This window comes from Syngnathus scovelli, chromosome 13, assembly GCF_024217435.2.
Source record: "Syngnathus scovelli strain Florida chromosome 13, RoL_Ssco_1.2, whole genome shotgun sequence".
NCBI classification, from domain to species: Eukaryota; Metazoa; Chordata; class Actinopteri; order Syngnathiformes; family Syngnathidae; genus Syngnathus; species Syngnathus scovelli.
This window is the reverse complement of record NC_090859.1, coordinates 7,162,778-7,178,658: the sequence shown is the minus strand read 5'-3', so window position 1 is coordinate 7,178,658 and position 15,881 is coordinate 7,162,778. Positions and strand designations below refer to the sequence as shown.

Here is a 15,881-nt window from a genome sequence, read left to right as displayed (position 1 = left end):
TTAATACAGAATGGTCAATGATTTCAGTTGGCTAAGGTTAACTTAATTTCCTCAGTGGTAAGCAATTGAGAAGCAGAATTCATCACAACATACCATTATTCACAACAAATACGAGCAAGAAATCCACATACTATTCATTTGACATAGTGATAATGCGGTGTTTTGAAAATTGTTGACATGTGGTCTGCAATTGCCTGGTGACCCAGTTCAGGGTGTACCAGGCTTCTTGCCCAAAGTCATAGGCTGGGATAGGCTCTGTTGGGGAACTAATGGCACCTAATTTGCTTCAACAACTGTAATTGAACCCCTCAGCATCATGGGCATCATTATAGACTGTGGCCTGACGACCTTTACGTTCAGGCACCAATGTTCCCGTACTTTTAATTATACTGTATGTGTACATGTGTGAGGAGCCGAGAAGACAAATGACAGAGTCATATTAAGACTTCCTTCCCTTCCTCATTGTTTAAGACACCGTCACCCTGATTGTGTCTGCTCCTCATTGATATTCATGAGCTGTCGGCTGTGTGAGACGTTGCTTTATTGCTACTCTGCCATTCTGCCTGCAATGACTCGGTGATGAGTCTGTGTAGCCTGTAGTCAAGTTCAAAGAGTAATTTGCCTGAGTGTTATTTCAATAGCGGAAAATGGCTTCCCATTGCAGGTCCTTTCTCTCCCAATAAACCAGGCTGGCAAGTCATTCACTGGGCACATACATGCATATCTCACAGATTCATAATGAACTGGCTGTTAAATGTACATGGAGACCCCCACCCCCCCTCCCAATGGAAAATGAAGATCCGTGCTGTGTGACTTCAGCGCAAATGAGTCTTGATGGTTTTGTTGTTTCGTCAGTGAGGCCTGGCAGTGGACTTTTACATTAGTGACGTAGCACACATCGAAAATCATGAATACCAAATTTCTTATCATTAATGCCGATACCTTTTCAGAATGTTTGTAAATAATAGGTGCCATAGTAAAGCAATTGACTACTGCTGACCTGAACTGAAATGAAGACAAAATCTGAAGTCAATATCTACCTACCTAGCTACTACGTAGGTCTGTCCGTCCGTCCGTCCAACAACAAAGAACTTTATACTTCCATGTCATCTCTTTGTGTCTCCCTACTGATTGCATTTAATGTTCACACACAATCCGGCCAACAAACCCCCTGCTGTATTCATAATCTACGTCACAGTCTATCTGGCAGGGTTGAACTTGAACAGTTGAACCTCTCGGGCACCCACTCTCCTGAATGTCTAATAGTGTCTGACAGTGTCCAAATGGGATCCAATTCACTTGGACGAAGGTCATTTCCATCATTTAGTGCTTCTAATTGGATGAATAATGAATGAATTACTGGCCTGGTGGGAAGACGTGTTGATTGAGACAGGACGCTTTGTAGTTGGTTGAGAAGCAAGCAGGTGCTGTGTTTACCACACATGCTCACTCAGGAGCCTTTCTCCAGCTGTAACATTTTCCTGACATCCTCCAGAGTGAAGGTAATTTCATTACCCAGCATCCAAACTCTACATGCTTGACTGGTGGAGGGGGCAAAAGAAATCAATAGGTGCCATTACCACGGCTGAGGTGCCAGCGCGCGAGTGTGTGTGTGTGTGTGTGTGTGTGTGTGTGTGTGTGTGTGTGTGTGTGTGTGTGTGTGTACTTGTTTTTATTAGTATGGGGGGTCCGAAGACAGGGAGCCCACCAACAAAGTGGGGCCCTGTGTCGTTGTGGGGTCCAAAATCATGGACCCCACTCGGGAAACCACTCTAAAACAGCTTGAAATGCTCTAACAACATGCCTCACGAATTTTTTTCACTTACCCCTCATGGTCGCAATGTTGAGAATTGTGTGTGTGAAGTGTGTGTGCTCAGTAGCGGCCCCCCGACCATGGCAAGTGGTATTGCAAGTATACACACTACCGGAAGTGTGTGTGATTCAACCAATCAGGGCACCTCGTGATCCGAGTGTTGATTAAGAAAATAAAATGCTATTTCCTGTAGATTTAAACCAGGTAATTATTATTTTAGTAACCATAGCAGCTAAAATAATACTGTAAACATAAAATTCCTGCATTACAATTGCAATTTATCTACGTTATTTAATATTCATTACACTTGCTTTATAAAAATACGCTCATTCTATTAGGCTTATTTTAAAAACTGTCTCGTGCATTTTTCATGTTCTAAACATAAAAATAAAGGTATAAATAAATAGTAATTTATTCTTTACCATCAGTTTACATATTAGTTAAATCAGCATCTCGTGCATTTTTCATGTTCTAAACATAAAAATAAAGGTATAAATAAATAGTAATTTATTCTTTACCATCAGTTTACATATTAGTTAAATCAGCAGGTATTGCATGTGTTAGCTTCATGCGGCTAAAACCACCAGCTTAACGTCACTTCGCCACGTGTGACGCCGCCAGACTGAGACTGCTCCGCGACGAAGACACGCTGCTCATAACGAAACACAACATACACGGTGAGTAAATCAACTGCATGTAAATACTAAGTACAAGAAACTGATGTAGAAATGCTTTTTGTCCAGACCCCGAGGGGTTTATATGCAATGATTATGGCTTCGGATTCGGTATATTGTCACTCGGATGGCGTAACGTTTTCCCCTCAGACAGTCCGGCTTTTTAACTTGTTATTCATCTTAGCTTGCAGTGGTTTTAAAAACAATGGTGTAAAAGAGAACGACAGAATGTATAATTGCTCCGTGCTATATTCAGGATGATTTCGATGTGCTAATGTTTCATAATTGCTAAGCCCAGAACCGGACTCTGGCCGTAATTGCCGAAACCACTTCAAAACTCGTCAAACACGTGTGTGCTCAGTGTTATGATATATCTGCATGTCTTCTGTATTTCTCGGTGGTTTTCTATCATGTAAGAATGCTTTCTTTAAATAACACAAGCATTCTGACGCAAATAAAACTATCCGGAAACTAGCTTATTGGCTAATTAGCTACCGCTAATCAGGATGCTACGTTCACTTTTCAAACACAAACATAATAAAAACGAGTTGGTAGCTCCTGAAAAGTATAACGAGTTATACTGGTAAAACTATTGAAATAACTTTTCTTTGGATGCAGCACCTGGTTGGAACTGTGACTAGTTAAAAGTAACAAAGCTCAGCTTCAAACCGACAAACATTTTCATTAATATATCAGTATTTTCTGAAAAATATTCTTTCTTTAATCACTCTTGTTCTGTTAGTTCTCAGGCCAGGCTTATTCCTTCAGTCTTTATACAGTGGATGATTACAAATCTTTTAAAATTAATATAGAGTGCTTGTTAAAGTTCTCTCTGCCATGTTTTGAATTATTTTTTAGAGCCAGAAATGTCCAAAAGGAAAGCAAGAAAAAAGCCTGCTGATGAAACAGCCTTTTACATTTAATCCTCAAAGGACAAACCTGGACTAGTGGAAAGATTTATTGATGATCAAAAAGGTAATAAACTCATTTTTAGACCATTTATCCATTAAGTATATATTTATTTATTTTATAAAACAACACAAAAAACAATCAAATTCAGATTGGTTGTTGTATTTCTGTTTCTAAGCGAGAACTTAGTATTAAAATTGTAAGATAACACCACAATTATTTGGTTAAAGGTGTATCTTAAAGAAATATTTTCTCATAACCAATGGTTTTATATAAAATGTCCTTGCAGGAAGAGGCGTGTTTGCTACCCAGCACTTTGAACAAGGAGAGTTCATCTTAGAATACAGGGGTCAACTTCTGTCAGCAGAAAAATGCCAAACAAGCAAGTACTCTGAAAAGGAGAGTACATTTCTCTTTGACTTTGAATGACAGAATCATTACTGGTGGTATGTATATCCAAATATTTTCTATACAATAATTATGAACTCTAGAAAGAGACTGGAATAAAATACCCTAAATTAGTGAGTCACTCAGAAGCAATATTTCAATAACACATCAGGATTGTGGCATTAACAATTTTTTTTATTTAGTGCTATGACGTTCAAAAAGACATTGTTTCCCTCTCAACTTTTCTTTTGAAATGTTGCAAGTTTTTATTTCTGTAAGCCAACTTTTATTTTACTAAAAAAACTAGTTATATGATACAAAATGTTTGATTTCTGTTTTTTCTTTCCTAGTATTGATGCATCAACAGAGGATGGCTCTCTTGGAAGATTAGTGAATGACAACCACAAGTCTCCAAACTGCACCATGAAAAAAATAGTAAATGACGAGCCCCATTTGTGCCTTTTTGCCATCAAAAACATAGAAATGGGAACTGAAATCGATTACAACTATGGTGATTCTAAATGGCCATGGCGTGAAAAAGTAAGTCAGTAAGATCAAGTATGCAAGTTGGAATATTAATTTGTTATTAAAAAAAGGAAGATTTTTGTCTCTTTTATTTGAATTACTCTCAGTATGATGTTGGTAAGTTATTTGTGGTTTTGATTCCAGGTGACAGGCTCTCAGGCTCCTGTTGACGGTGCGCTGCCTGAACCAGACAGAACTTGGCAGGACTCTGGCCCTGATGATAACATCAAACAAGATGCCAGCCAACAGGTAACATTCAGTTAGACTTTGTTGTAAGAAATAAACTTTGTAGACCTTTTCTTGTTCTCTTAGTTTACAGCTTTTAGTTGGAAAGCTGTTCTTTAGTCAGAAGGTACCTTAAACAGCATTCAGCCAACCATTGGATCACACGGTTTTAGTGGTTCTCCTCATAGAGCCCAAACGAACCAGCGGCACACACACCTATAGAAGGATTGTTGAAACATGCGCCCATGGGTGTCCAACCAAGCCAATCATTCGCACACACATAACAGATTTCTGATGGCTACTTGTGGGGCCCTCCGTATGGATCTAAAGTTGTCTTGGTTATTCCAACCAAGCCAATCATTCACACACACACAATAACAGATTTCTGATGGCTACTTGTGGGGCCCTCCGTATGGATCGAAAGTTGTCTCATGTTTTTAGATCATATTTTGGTTATGGACATTATGGAGGCTGATTATATTACAGCTATAGTTCCACACATCCTCAACAGCAAAACGGCTAAAGTGTCATGCTGAAGGATGCTCCACTACATCCATAAAGATGCTGTTATAGGACCTGATTAGACATCAGGGCTGACTGGAACACTTTAGTTAGAAAAGCTTGTTTGGTTTTGGGGACTAACTTCACATGATTTAACTATACAGGTCTTGAGTCTGTCATTTGTGGTGTCTGTATGATGTTGGTAAGTTATTTGTGGTTTTAATTCCAGGTGACAGGCTCTCAGGCTCCTGTTGACGGTGCGCTGCCTGAACCAGCCAGAACTTGGCAGGACTCTGACCCTGATGATAACATCAAACAAGATGCCAGCCAACAGGTAACATTCAGTTAGACTTTGTTGTAAGAAATAAACTTTGTAGACCTTTTCTTGTTCTCTTAGTTTACAGCTTTTAGTTGGAAAGCTGTTCTTTAGTCAGAAGGTACCTTAAACAGCATTCAGCCAACCTTTGGATCACACGGTTTTAGTGGTTCTCCTCATAGAGCCCAAACGAACCAGCGGCACACACACCTATAGAAGGATTGTTGAAACATGCGCCCATGGGTGTCCAACCAAGCCAATCATTCGCACACACATAACAGATTTCTGATGGCTACTTGTGGGGCCCTCCGTATGGATCTAAAGTTGTCTTGGTTATTCCAACCAAGCCAATCATTCACACACACACAATAACAGATTTCTGATGGCTACTTGTGGGGCCCTCCGTATGGATCAAAGGTTGCCTCATGTTTTTAGATCATATTTTGGTTATGGACATTATGGAGGCTGATTATATTACAGCTATAGTTCCACACATCCTCAACGGCTAAAGTGTCATGCTGAAGGATGCTCCACTACATCCATAAAGATGCTGTTATAGGACCTGATTAGACATCAGGTCTGACTGGAACACTTTAGTTAGAAAAGCTTGTTTGGTTTTGGGGACTAACTTCACATGATTTAACTATACAGGTCTTGAGTCTGTCATTTGTGGTGTCTGTATGATGTTGGTAAGTTATTTGTGGTTTTAATTCCAGGTGACAGGCTCTCAGGCTCCTGTTGACGGTGCTCTGCCTGAACCAGCCAGAACTTGGCAGGACTCTGACCCTGATGATAACATCAAACAAGATGCCAGCCAACAGGTAACATTCAGTTAGACTTTGTTGTAAGAAATCAACTTTGTAGACCTTTTCTTGTTCTCTTAGTTTACAGCTTTTAGTTGGAAAGCTGTTCTTTAGTCAGAAGGTACCTTAAACAGCATTCAGCCAACCATTGGATCACATGGTTTTAGTGATTCTCCTCATAGAGCCCAAATGAACCAGTGGCACACACACCTATAGAAGGATTGTTGAAACATGCGCCCATGGGTGTCCAACCAAGCCAATCATTCACACACACATAACAGATTTCTGATGGCTACTTGTGGGGCCCTCCGTATGGATCTAAAGTTGTCTTGGTTATTCCAACCAAGCCAATCATTCACACACACACAATAACAGATTTCTGATGGCTACTTGTGGGGCCCTCCGTATGGATCGAAAGTTGTCTTGGTTATTCCAACCAAGCCAATCATTCACACACACATAATAACAGATTTCTCATGGCTACTTGTGGGGCCCTCCGTATGGATCGAAAGTTGTCTTGGTTGTTCCAACCAAGCCAATCATTCACACACACATAATAACAGATTTCTGACAGCTACTTGTGGGGCCCTCCGTATTGACCGAAGGTTGTCTCATGTTTTTAGATCATATTTTGGTTATGGACATTATGGAGGCTGATTATATTACAGCTATAGTTCCACACATCCTCAACAGCAAAACGGCTAAAGTGTCATGCTGAAGGATGCTCCACTACATCCATAAAGATGCTGTTATAGGACCTGATTAGACATCAGGGCTGACTGGAACACTTTAGTTAGAAAAGCTTGTTTGGTTTTGGGGACTAACTTCACATGATTTAACTATACAGGTCTTGAGTCTGTCATTTGTGGTGTCTGTATGATGTTGGTAAGTTATTTGTGGTTTTAATTCCAGGTGACAGGCTCTCAGGCTCCTGTTGACGGTGCGCTGCCTGAACCAGCCAGAACTTGGCAGGACTCTGACCCTGATGATAACATCAAACAAGATGCCAGCCAACAGGTAACATTCAGTTAGACTTTGTTGTAAGAAATAAACTTTGTAGACCTTTTCTTGTTCTCTTAGTTTACAGCTTTTAGTTGGAAAGCTGTTCTTTAGTCAGAAGGTACCTTAAACAGCATTCAGCCAACCATTGGATCACACGGTTTTAGTGGTTCTCCTCATAGAGCCCAAACGAACCAGTGGCACACACACCTATAGAAGGATTGTTAAAACATGCGCCCATGGGTGTCCAACCAAGCCAATCATTCACACACACAACAGATTTCTGATGGCTACTTGTGGGGCCCTCCGTATGGATCTAAAGTTGTCTTGGTTATTCCAACCAAGCCAATCATTCACACACACACAATAACAGATTTCTGATGGCTACTTGTGGGGCCCTCCGTATGGATCGAAAGTTGTCTTGGTTATTCCAACCAAGCCAATCATTCACACACACATAATAACAGATTTCTCATGGCTACTTGTGGGGCCCTCCGTATGGATCGAAAGTTGTCTTGGTTGTTCCAACCAAGCCAATCATTCACACACACATAATAACAGATTTCTGACAGCTACTTGTGGGGCCCTCCGTATTGACCGAAGGTTGTCTCATGTTTTTAGATCATATTTTGGTTATGGACATTATGGAGGCTGATTATATTACAGCTATAGTTCCACACATCCTCAACAGCAAAACGGCTAAAGTGTCATGCTGAAGGATGCTCCACTACATCCATAAAGATGCTGTTATAGGACCTGATTAGACATCAGGGCTGACTGGAACACTTTAGTTAGAAAAGCTTGTTTGGTTTTGGGGACTAACTTCACATGATTTAACTATACAGGTCTTGAGTCTGTCATTTGTGGTGTCTGTATGATGTTGGTAAGTTATTTGTGGTTTTAATTCCAGGTGACAGGCTCTCAGGCTCCTGTTGACGGTGCGCTGCCTGAACCAGCCAGAACTTGGCAGGACTCTGACCCTGATGATAACATCAAACAAGATGCCAGCCAACAGGTAACATTCAGTTAGACTTTGTTGTAAGAAATAAACTTTGTAGACCTTTTCTTGTTCTCTTAGTTTACAGCTTTTAGTTGGAAAGCTGTTCTTTAGTCAGAAGGTACCTTAAACAGCATTCAGCCAACCATTGGATCACACGGTTTTAGTGGTTCTCCTCATAGAGCCCAAACGAACCAGTGGCACACACACCTATAGAAGGATTGTTAAAACATGCGCCCATGGGTGTCCAACCAAGCCAATCATTCACACACACAACAGATTTCTGATGGCTACTTGTGGGGCCCTCCGTATGGATCTAAAGTTGTCTTGGTTATTCCAACCAAGCCAATCATTCACACACACACAATAACAGATTTCTGACGGCTACTTGTGGGGCCCTCCGTATGGATCGAAAGTTGTCTCATGTTTTTAGATCATATTTTGGTTATGGACATTATGGAGGCTGATTATAGTACAGCTATAGTTCCACACATCCTCAACAGCAAAACGGCTAAAGTGTCATGCTGAAGGATGCTCCACTACATCCATAAAGATGCTGTTATAGGACCTGATTAGACATCAGGTCTGACTGGAACACTTTAGTTAGAAAAGCTTGTTTGGTTTTGGGGACTAACTTCACATGATTTAACTATACAGGTCTTGAGTCTGTCATTTGTGGTGTCTGTATGATGTTGGTAAGTTATTTGTGGTTTTAATTCCAGGTGACAGGCTCTCAGGCTCCTGTTGACGGTGCGCTGCCTGAACCAGCCAGAACTTGGCAGGACTCTGACCCTGATGATAACATCAAACAAGATGCCAGCCAACAGGTAACATTCAGTTAGACTTTGTTGTAAGAAATAAACTTTGTAGACCTTTTCTTGTTCTCTTAGTTTACAGCTTTTAGTTGGAAAGCTGTTCTTTAGTCAGAAGGTACCTTAAACAGCATTCAGCCAACCATTGGATCACACGGTTTTAGTGGTTCTCCTCATAGAGCCCAAACGAACCAGTGGCACACACACCTATAGAAGGATTGTTGAAACATGCGCCCATGGGTGTCCAACCAAGCCAATCATTCACACACACACATAACAGATTTCTGATGGCTACTTGTGGGGCCCTCCGTATGGATCTAAAGTTGTCTTGGTTATTCCAACCAAGCCAATCATTCACACACACACAATAACAGATTTCTGATGGCTACTTGTGGGGCCCTCCGTATGGATCAAAGGTTGCCTCATGTTTTTAGATCATATTTTGGTTATGGACATTATGGAGGCTGATTATATTACAGCTATAGTTCCACACATCCTCAACAGCTAAACGGCTAAAGTGTCATGCTGAAGCATGCTCCACTACATCCATAAAGATGCTGTTATAGGACCTGATTAGACATCAGGTCTGACTGGAACACTTTAGTTAGAAAAGCTTGTTTGGTTTTGGGGACTAACTTCACATGATTTAACTATACAGGTCTTGAGTCTGTCATTTGTGGTGTCTGTATGATGTTGGTAAGTTATTTGTGGTTTTAATTCCAGGTGACAGGCTCTCAGGCTCCTGTTGACGGTGCTCTGCCTGAACCAGCCAGAACTTGGCAGGACTCTGACCCTGATGATAACATCAAACAAGATGCCAGCCAACAGGTAACATTCAGTTAGACTTTGTTGTAAGAAATAAACTTTGTAGACCTTTTCTTGTTCTCTTAGTTTACAGTTTTTAGTTGGAAAGCTGTTCTTTAGTCAGAAGGTACCTTAAACAGCATTCAGCCAACCATTGGATCACACGGTTTTAGTGGTTCTCCTCATAGAGCCCAAACGAACCAGTGGCACACACACCTATACATGGATATTTGAAACATGCGCCCATGGGTGTCCAACCAAGCCAATCATTCACACACACACATAACAGATTTCTGATGGCTACTTGTGGGGCCCTCCGTATGGATCGAAAGTTGTCTTGGTTATTCCAACCAAGCCAATCATTCACACGCACATAATAACAGATTTCTCATGGCTACTTGTGGGGCCCTCCGTATGGATCGAAAGTTGTCTTGGTTGTTCCAACCAAGCCAATCATTCACACACACATAATAACAGATTTCTGACGGCTACTTGTGGGGCCCTCCGTATTGACCGAAGGTTGTCTCATGTTTTTAGATCATATTTTGGTTATGGACATTATGGAGGCTGATTATATTACAGCTATAGTTCCACACATCCTCAACAGCAAAACGGCTAAAGTGTCATGCTGAAGGATGCTCCACTACATCCATAAAGATGCTGTTATAGGACCTGATTAGACATCAGGGCTGACTGGAACACTTTAGTTAGAAAAGCTTGTTTGGTTTTGGGGACTAACTTCACATGATTTAACTATACAGGTCTTGAGTCTGTCATTTGTGGTGTCTGTATGATGTTGGTAAGTTATTTGTGGTTTTAATTCCAGGTGACAGGCTCTCAGGCTCCTGTTGACGGTGCGCTGCCTGAACCAGCCAGAACTTGGCAGGACTCTGACCCTGATGATAACATCAAACAAGATGCCAGCCAACAGGTAACATTCAGTTAGACTTTGTTGTAAGAAATAAACTTTGTAGACCTTTTCTTGTTCTCTTAGTTTACAGCTTTTAGTTGGAAAGCTGTTCTTTAGTCAGAAGGTACCTTAAACAGCATTCAGCCAACCATTGGATCACACGGTTTTAGTGGTTCTCCTCATAGAGCCCAAACGAACCAGTGGCACACACACCTATACATGGATATTTGAAACATGCGCCCATGGGTGTCCAACCAAGCCAATCATTCACACACACATAACAGATTTCTGATGGCTACTTGTGGGGCCCTCCGTATGGATCGAAAGTTGTCTTGGTTATTCCAACCAAGCCAATCATTCACACACACATAATAACAGATTTCTCATGGCTACTTGTGGGGCCCTCCGTATGGATCGAAAGTTGTCTTGGTTATTCCAACCAAGCCAATCATTCACACACACATAATAACAGATTTCTGATAGCTACTTGTGGGGCCCTCCGTATTGATCGAAGGTTGTCTCATGTTTTTAGATCATATTTTGGTTATGGACATTATGGAGGCTGATTATATTACAGCTATAGTTCCACACATCCTCAACAGTTAAACGGCTAAAGTGTCATGCTCAAGGATGCTCCACTACATCCATAAAGATGCTGTTATAGGACCTGATTAGACATCCAGAACTGACTGTAACACTTTAGTTAGAAAAGCTTGTTTGGTTTCGGGGACTAACTTCACATGATTTAACTATACAGGTCTTGAGTCTGTTATTTGTGGTGTCTGTATGATGTTGGTAAGTTATTTGTGGTTTTAATTCCAGGTGACAGGCTCTCAGGCTCCCGTTGATGGTGCGCTGCCTGAACCAGCCAGAACTTGGCAGGACTCTGACCCTGATGATAACATCAAACAAGATGCCAGCCAACAGGTAACATTCAGTTAGACTTTGTTGTAAGAAATAAACTTTGTAGACCTTTTCTTGTTCTCTTAGTTTACAGCTTTTAGTTGGAAAGCTGTTCTTTAGTCAGAAGGTACCTTAAACAGCATTCAGCCAACCATTGGATCACACGGTTTTAGTGGTTCTCCTCATAGAGCCCAAACGAACCAGTGGCACACACACCTATAGATGGATATTTGAAACATGCGCCCATGGGTGTCCAACCAAGCCAATCATTCACACACACATAAAAGATTTCTGATGGCTACTTGTGGGGCCCTCCGCATGGATCGAAAGTTGTCTTGGTTATTCCAACCAAGCCAATCATTCACACACACATAATAACAGATTTCTGATGGCTACTTGTGGGGCCCTCCGTATGGATCTAAAGTTGTCTTGGTTATTCCAACCAAGCCAATCATTCACACACACATAATAACAGATTTCTGATAGCTACTTGTGGGGCCCTCCGTATGGATCGAAGGTTGTCTCATGTTTTTAGATCATATTTTGGTTATGGACATTATGGAGGCTGATTATATTACAGCTATAGTTCCACACATCCTCAACAGTTAAACGGCTAAAGTGTCATGCTCAAGGATGCTCCACTACATCCATAAAGATGCTGTTATAGGACCTGATTAGACATCCAGAACTGACTGGAACACTTTAGTTAGAAAAGCTTGTTTGGTTTTGGGGACTAACTTCACATGATTTAACTATACAGGTCTTGAGTCTGTCATTTGTGGTGTCTGTATGATGTTGGTAAGTTATTTGTGGTTTTAATTCCAGGTGACAGGCTCTCAGGCTCCTGTTGATGGTGCGCTGCCTGAATCAGCCAGAACTTGGCAGGACTCTGACCCTGATGATAACATCAAACAAGATGCCAGCCAACAGGTAACATTCAGTTAGACTTTGTTGTAAGAAATAAACTTTGTAGACCTTTTCTTGTTCTCTTAGTTTACAGCTTTTAGTTGGAAAGCTGTTCTTTAGTCAGAAGGTACCTTAAACAGCATTCAGCCAACCATTGGATCACACGGTTTTAGTGGTTCTCCTCATAGAGCCCAAACGAACCAGTGGCACACACACCTATAGATGGATTGTTGAAACATGCGCCCATGGGTGTCCAACCAAGCCAATCATTCACACACACATAACAGATTTGTGATGGCTACTTGTGGGGCCCTCCGTATGGATCTAAAATTGTCTTGGTTATTCCAACCAAGCCAATCATTCACACTCACATAATAACAGATTTCTGAAATATGGTTTCTTGTGGCTTCTTTGTTGTAAATTTTGGAGCCTTTTCCATGTTTTATATGTAAAATTTCCTGTGATATAAGGTTTTGGCATATTTCAGAGGATGTGTACAGCACCGGTCGTCTACCAGTTAAGATATTGGACAGAAATTTTAATTATTTTGAGCAAAGAAATTCTAGTCTTTATATTAATACAGCATATAAGAGTAGCTTGCAGAAACTAACAACACATTTCTTTTAATTCCCTCCATAGAGCTATCAATTATCAAAGGAGTTTCTCAAAGTGGACTACTCAGACAGTGATGATACTGACAATGATTCCCAAAAGGACTGCTCTGTACCTCTGCAAATCAATCTGCTCAAAACAAGAGTATATTAAATTTGACCAAGCATTCTTATACAGGTGCAGTTAATTTTTGTTTTAGAATATTGCTATACTGTGTTTTTTTTCTGTACTTAAAAATCATCATTTCAGATGGGCTGATCCCAGAAGTGATAGAAGTGACCTCTTGTACCTCCGCATCTCGTGGCCCAAGTAATGAAAAGTCTGCCAAAAAGGGAGGTGAGTTTAGAGTAATCCTTTTCAATATATAACTTTATCACAGTTGCTTTTAAATTGCCCAATTGTTACTACTGTATCAGTATCTAATTATCCTCACATATGCTGCTTACTAAGATTTAGATGACCCAAGCAAGATATATTAAACACCACTTGACTTTTTTTCTTAGACATGTAAGGTCTAAACTTTTGAATTTTGTCATAAAATGAAAATTGACCCATCCTTTCTCATGTGAGTTACAGGTCATTGCTAACCTTGATTATATGTGAGATGTTTGTTTACATCTATTTTTAAATAGAGGTAATGTATACATGACACATTTACCTCAAAAGAGAGAAAGAAAAATTGCTCTAGATTAACCTATTAGTGAATATGCAAATTCACACATTGTCACACCAAGGCAGATACCATTCTTATACAGCTTGCATTTAATTTTTTACACACTATATATTTCCAAATTTACTTTTATCATCTTTGTTTGTCCATGTGTAGCACGTTATCAAAGCAAATTCCCCATACATGTAAAACACTGTCTGAAAAAAGTTTTTCTCTGATTTTTATTTTTTATTTTCCCTGATTTTGCAACAACTTGTATCTGTTCTTAATGGTTTTGTCAGAGAAATGGTGCATCCCAATGTGCTGCCATGGTGGAGTTTGACTGCCTGTGCAACCTCTGTAGGGTCCAGGAATTGCTTCATCTACCAGCAGTGACATTCTGGTCAAATGCAAAACTGCTTAAAAGTAATCAAGAAAATGAGAGACCTCTTTCCCCCACCACCAAAACTGGGGGCATTCTAATGTTACCCTTTTGTGCATCTATTTTTAATTTTGTTAATATCAAAACAGCTGACACTGAAGACCACCTAGCAACTTAAATGACCCGATTAATATCTCAGATATTAACTGATTTACTTATGTCTATTGTAGGCTCATCACTGTTGACAAAGATAGTTGACGTTATAAAATATCTCATTTGAATTATATTGTCGGATAATTGTACATAAAGTGAATGTATTCTTTATGCAATTTTGTTCTAATTAAGTTGTAAACTAAAAAGTGCTCTTCCTATGCCCTTAGGTAACGGAAAAGTTGTGAAAAGAAGCTGGACCCCAGAGGAATGTGCTGCAGTAAATAAACATTCAAGGAAGTATATATTGACAAATCAGGTTCCTGGTAAGCTTGACTGCGAGAGATGCATTGCTGCAGAACCACAAGCACCGAGCTGTTAAGTACTTTGTCAAAAAGAGAATAACCACCATGAGGAGAAAATATGAGTGAAACAGCTTCCCTTAACAGAGATAGAAACACATGGCTGGTCCTGTTTCACCATTTGTTCACTATTTGTTTGTGATTTTTTTTATGCTCCACTTCTCCTGTTCGTAAATGTTAGATTAAATAAGTTCCTTTATTCATTGGCTACATTTGTAATGTGTCCATTTAAAATTTTGACTCGACAATTATTACTTGTAAATCCTGTGTACTTTATAGTTAGCTAAAATGCAGAATTTAAATATTTTAAAATGTACCAATATGACTGAACAAATTGAAGAATATTAAGACTGTGACCAAGGAAAATGGACCAGAATCTGAATAAAGACTTCAGAATGTATTTTAGAATGCACATTTCAATGTATATCTAGTATATTTAGCCAGATGAAAGTATTAATAACACTAACAAAATTTTTAGGTTTTCTCAAATGATTAAGTCCACACAAATGCATGTTTGGGTTAGATTAGGGTTGGGGTTGAACTTGATAGATCCTCTTTATAAAGGCAGACCTAACAAGTCTTAAATCTTAACAGCAAGCTCCATAACTGGCTAAAAAAATAATGTGTGTATAGGTAGACCTCTTAAGGTTGAAATATTAAAAGCGATCCCCATAACTGACTAAAAATCTCATGTGTGTAAAGGTGGACCCCGCAAAGCCGGAATGTTAGAAACAGGCCCCAGATATGACTGAAAAACTGACATGAAAAAAAAAGTTTCAAATTGTGTTTATTGAAAGTGATTTTTAGTAACAAGATTTTTTTTGGGAGTTGCCTGATTTTTTTCATAGTTCTTGGACCACTAGAAAGGGTGGACCCCAGAACTCGGTAAATTAAGTTGGGTCCTGCAGAGGGAGGTTAACAAGGATGTGTGTGTGTGTGTGTGTGTGCGCGTGTGTGTGTGTGTGTGTGTGTGTGTGTGTGTGTGTGTGTGTGTGTGTGTGTGTGTGCGCGTGTGCGCGTGTGCGCGTGTGCGCGTGCGTGCGTGCGTGCGTGCGTGCGTGCGTGCGTGCGTGCGTGCGTGCGTGCGTGCGTGCGTGCGTGCGTGCGTGCGTGCGTGCGTGTGTCTAATAGATGACATCAAGCTTAACCATATGACAGTGCATATGTTTGTATATGCTATAGCTCAAAACCTATCGACAAAACCTCATAAGTCCCAATTTGGTGAATTACTTTTTTTTTTAT

General features: G+C 40.2%; 1 protein-coding gene across 1 annotated transcript; it reads left to right on the top strand.

The window, feature by feature from the left end:
* Window positions 1-1,604: 1,604 nt before the first annotated feature.
* On the top strand, window positions 1,605-15,039 carry LOC125979676 (protein starmaker-like). Its single transcript, XM_049738142.2, has 16 exons — window positions 1,605-3,462; window positions 3,686-3,842; window positions 4,134-4,323; window positions 4,453-4,557; window positions 5,264-5,368; window positions 6,067-6,171; window positions 7,066-7,170; window positions 8,063-8,167; window positions 8,872-8,976; window positions 9,685-9,789; window positions 10,592-10,696; window positions 11,498-11,602; window positions 12,404-12,508; window positions 13,124-13,273; window positions 13,346-13,432; window positions 14,508-15,039. The coding sequence occupies exons 3-14, from the start codon at window positions 4,207-4,209 to the stop codon at window positions 13,247-13,249; spliced, it is 1,293 nt and encodes a 430-aa protein (XP_049594099.1). The 5' UTR covers window positions 1,605-3,462; window positions 3,686-3,842; window positions 4,134-4,206; the 3' UTR covers window positions 13,250-13,273; window positions 13,346-13,432; window positions 14,508-15,039.
* Window positions 15,040-15,881: the final 842 nt, after the last annotated feature.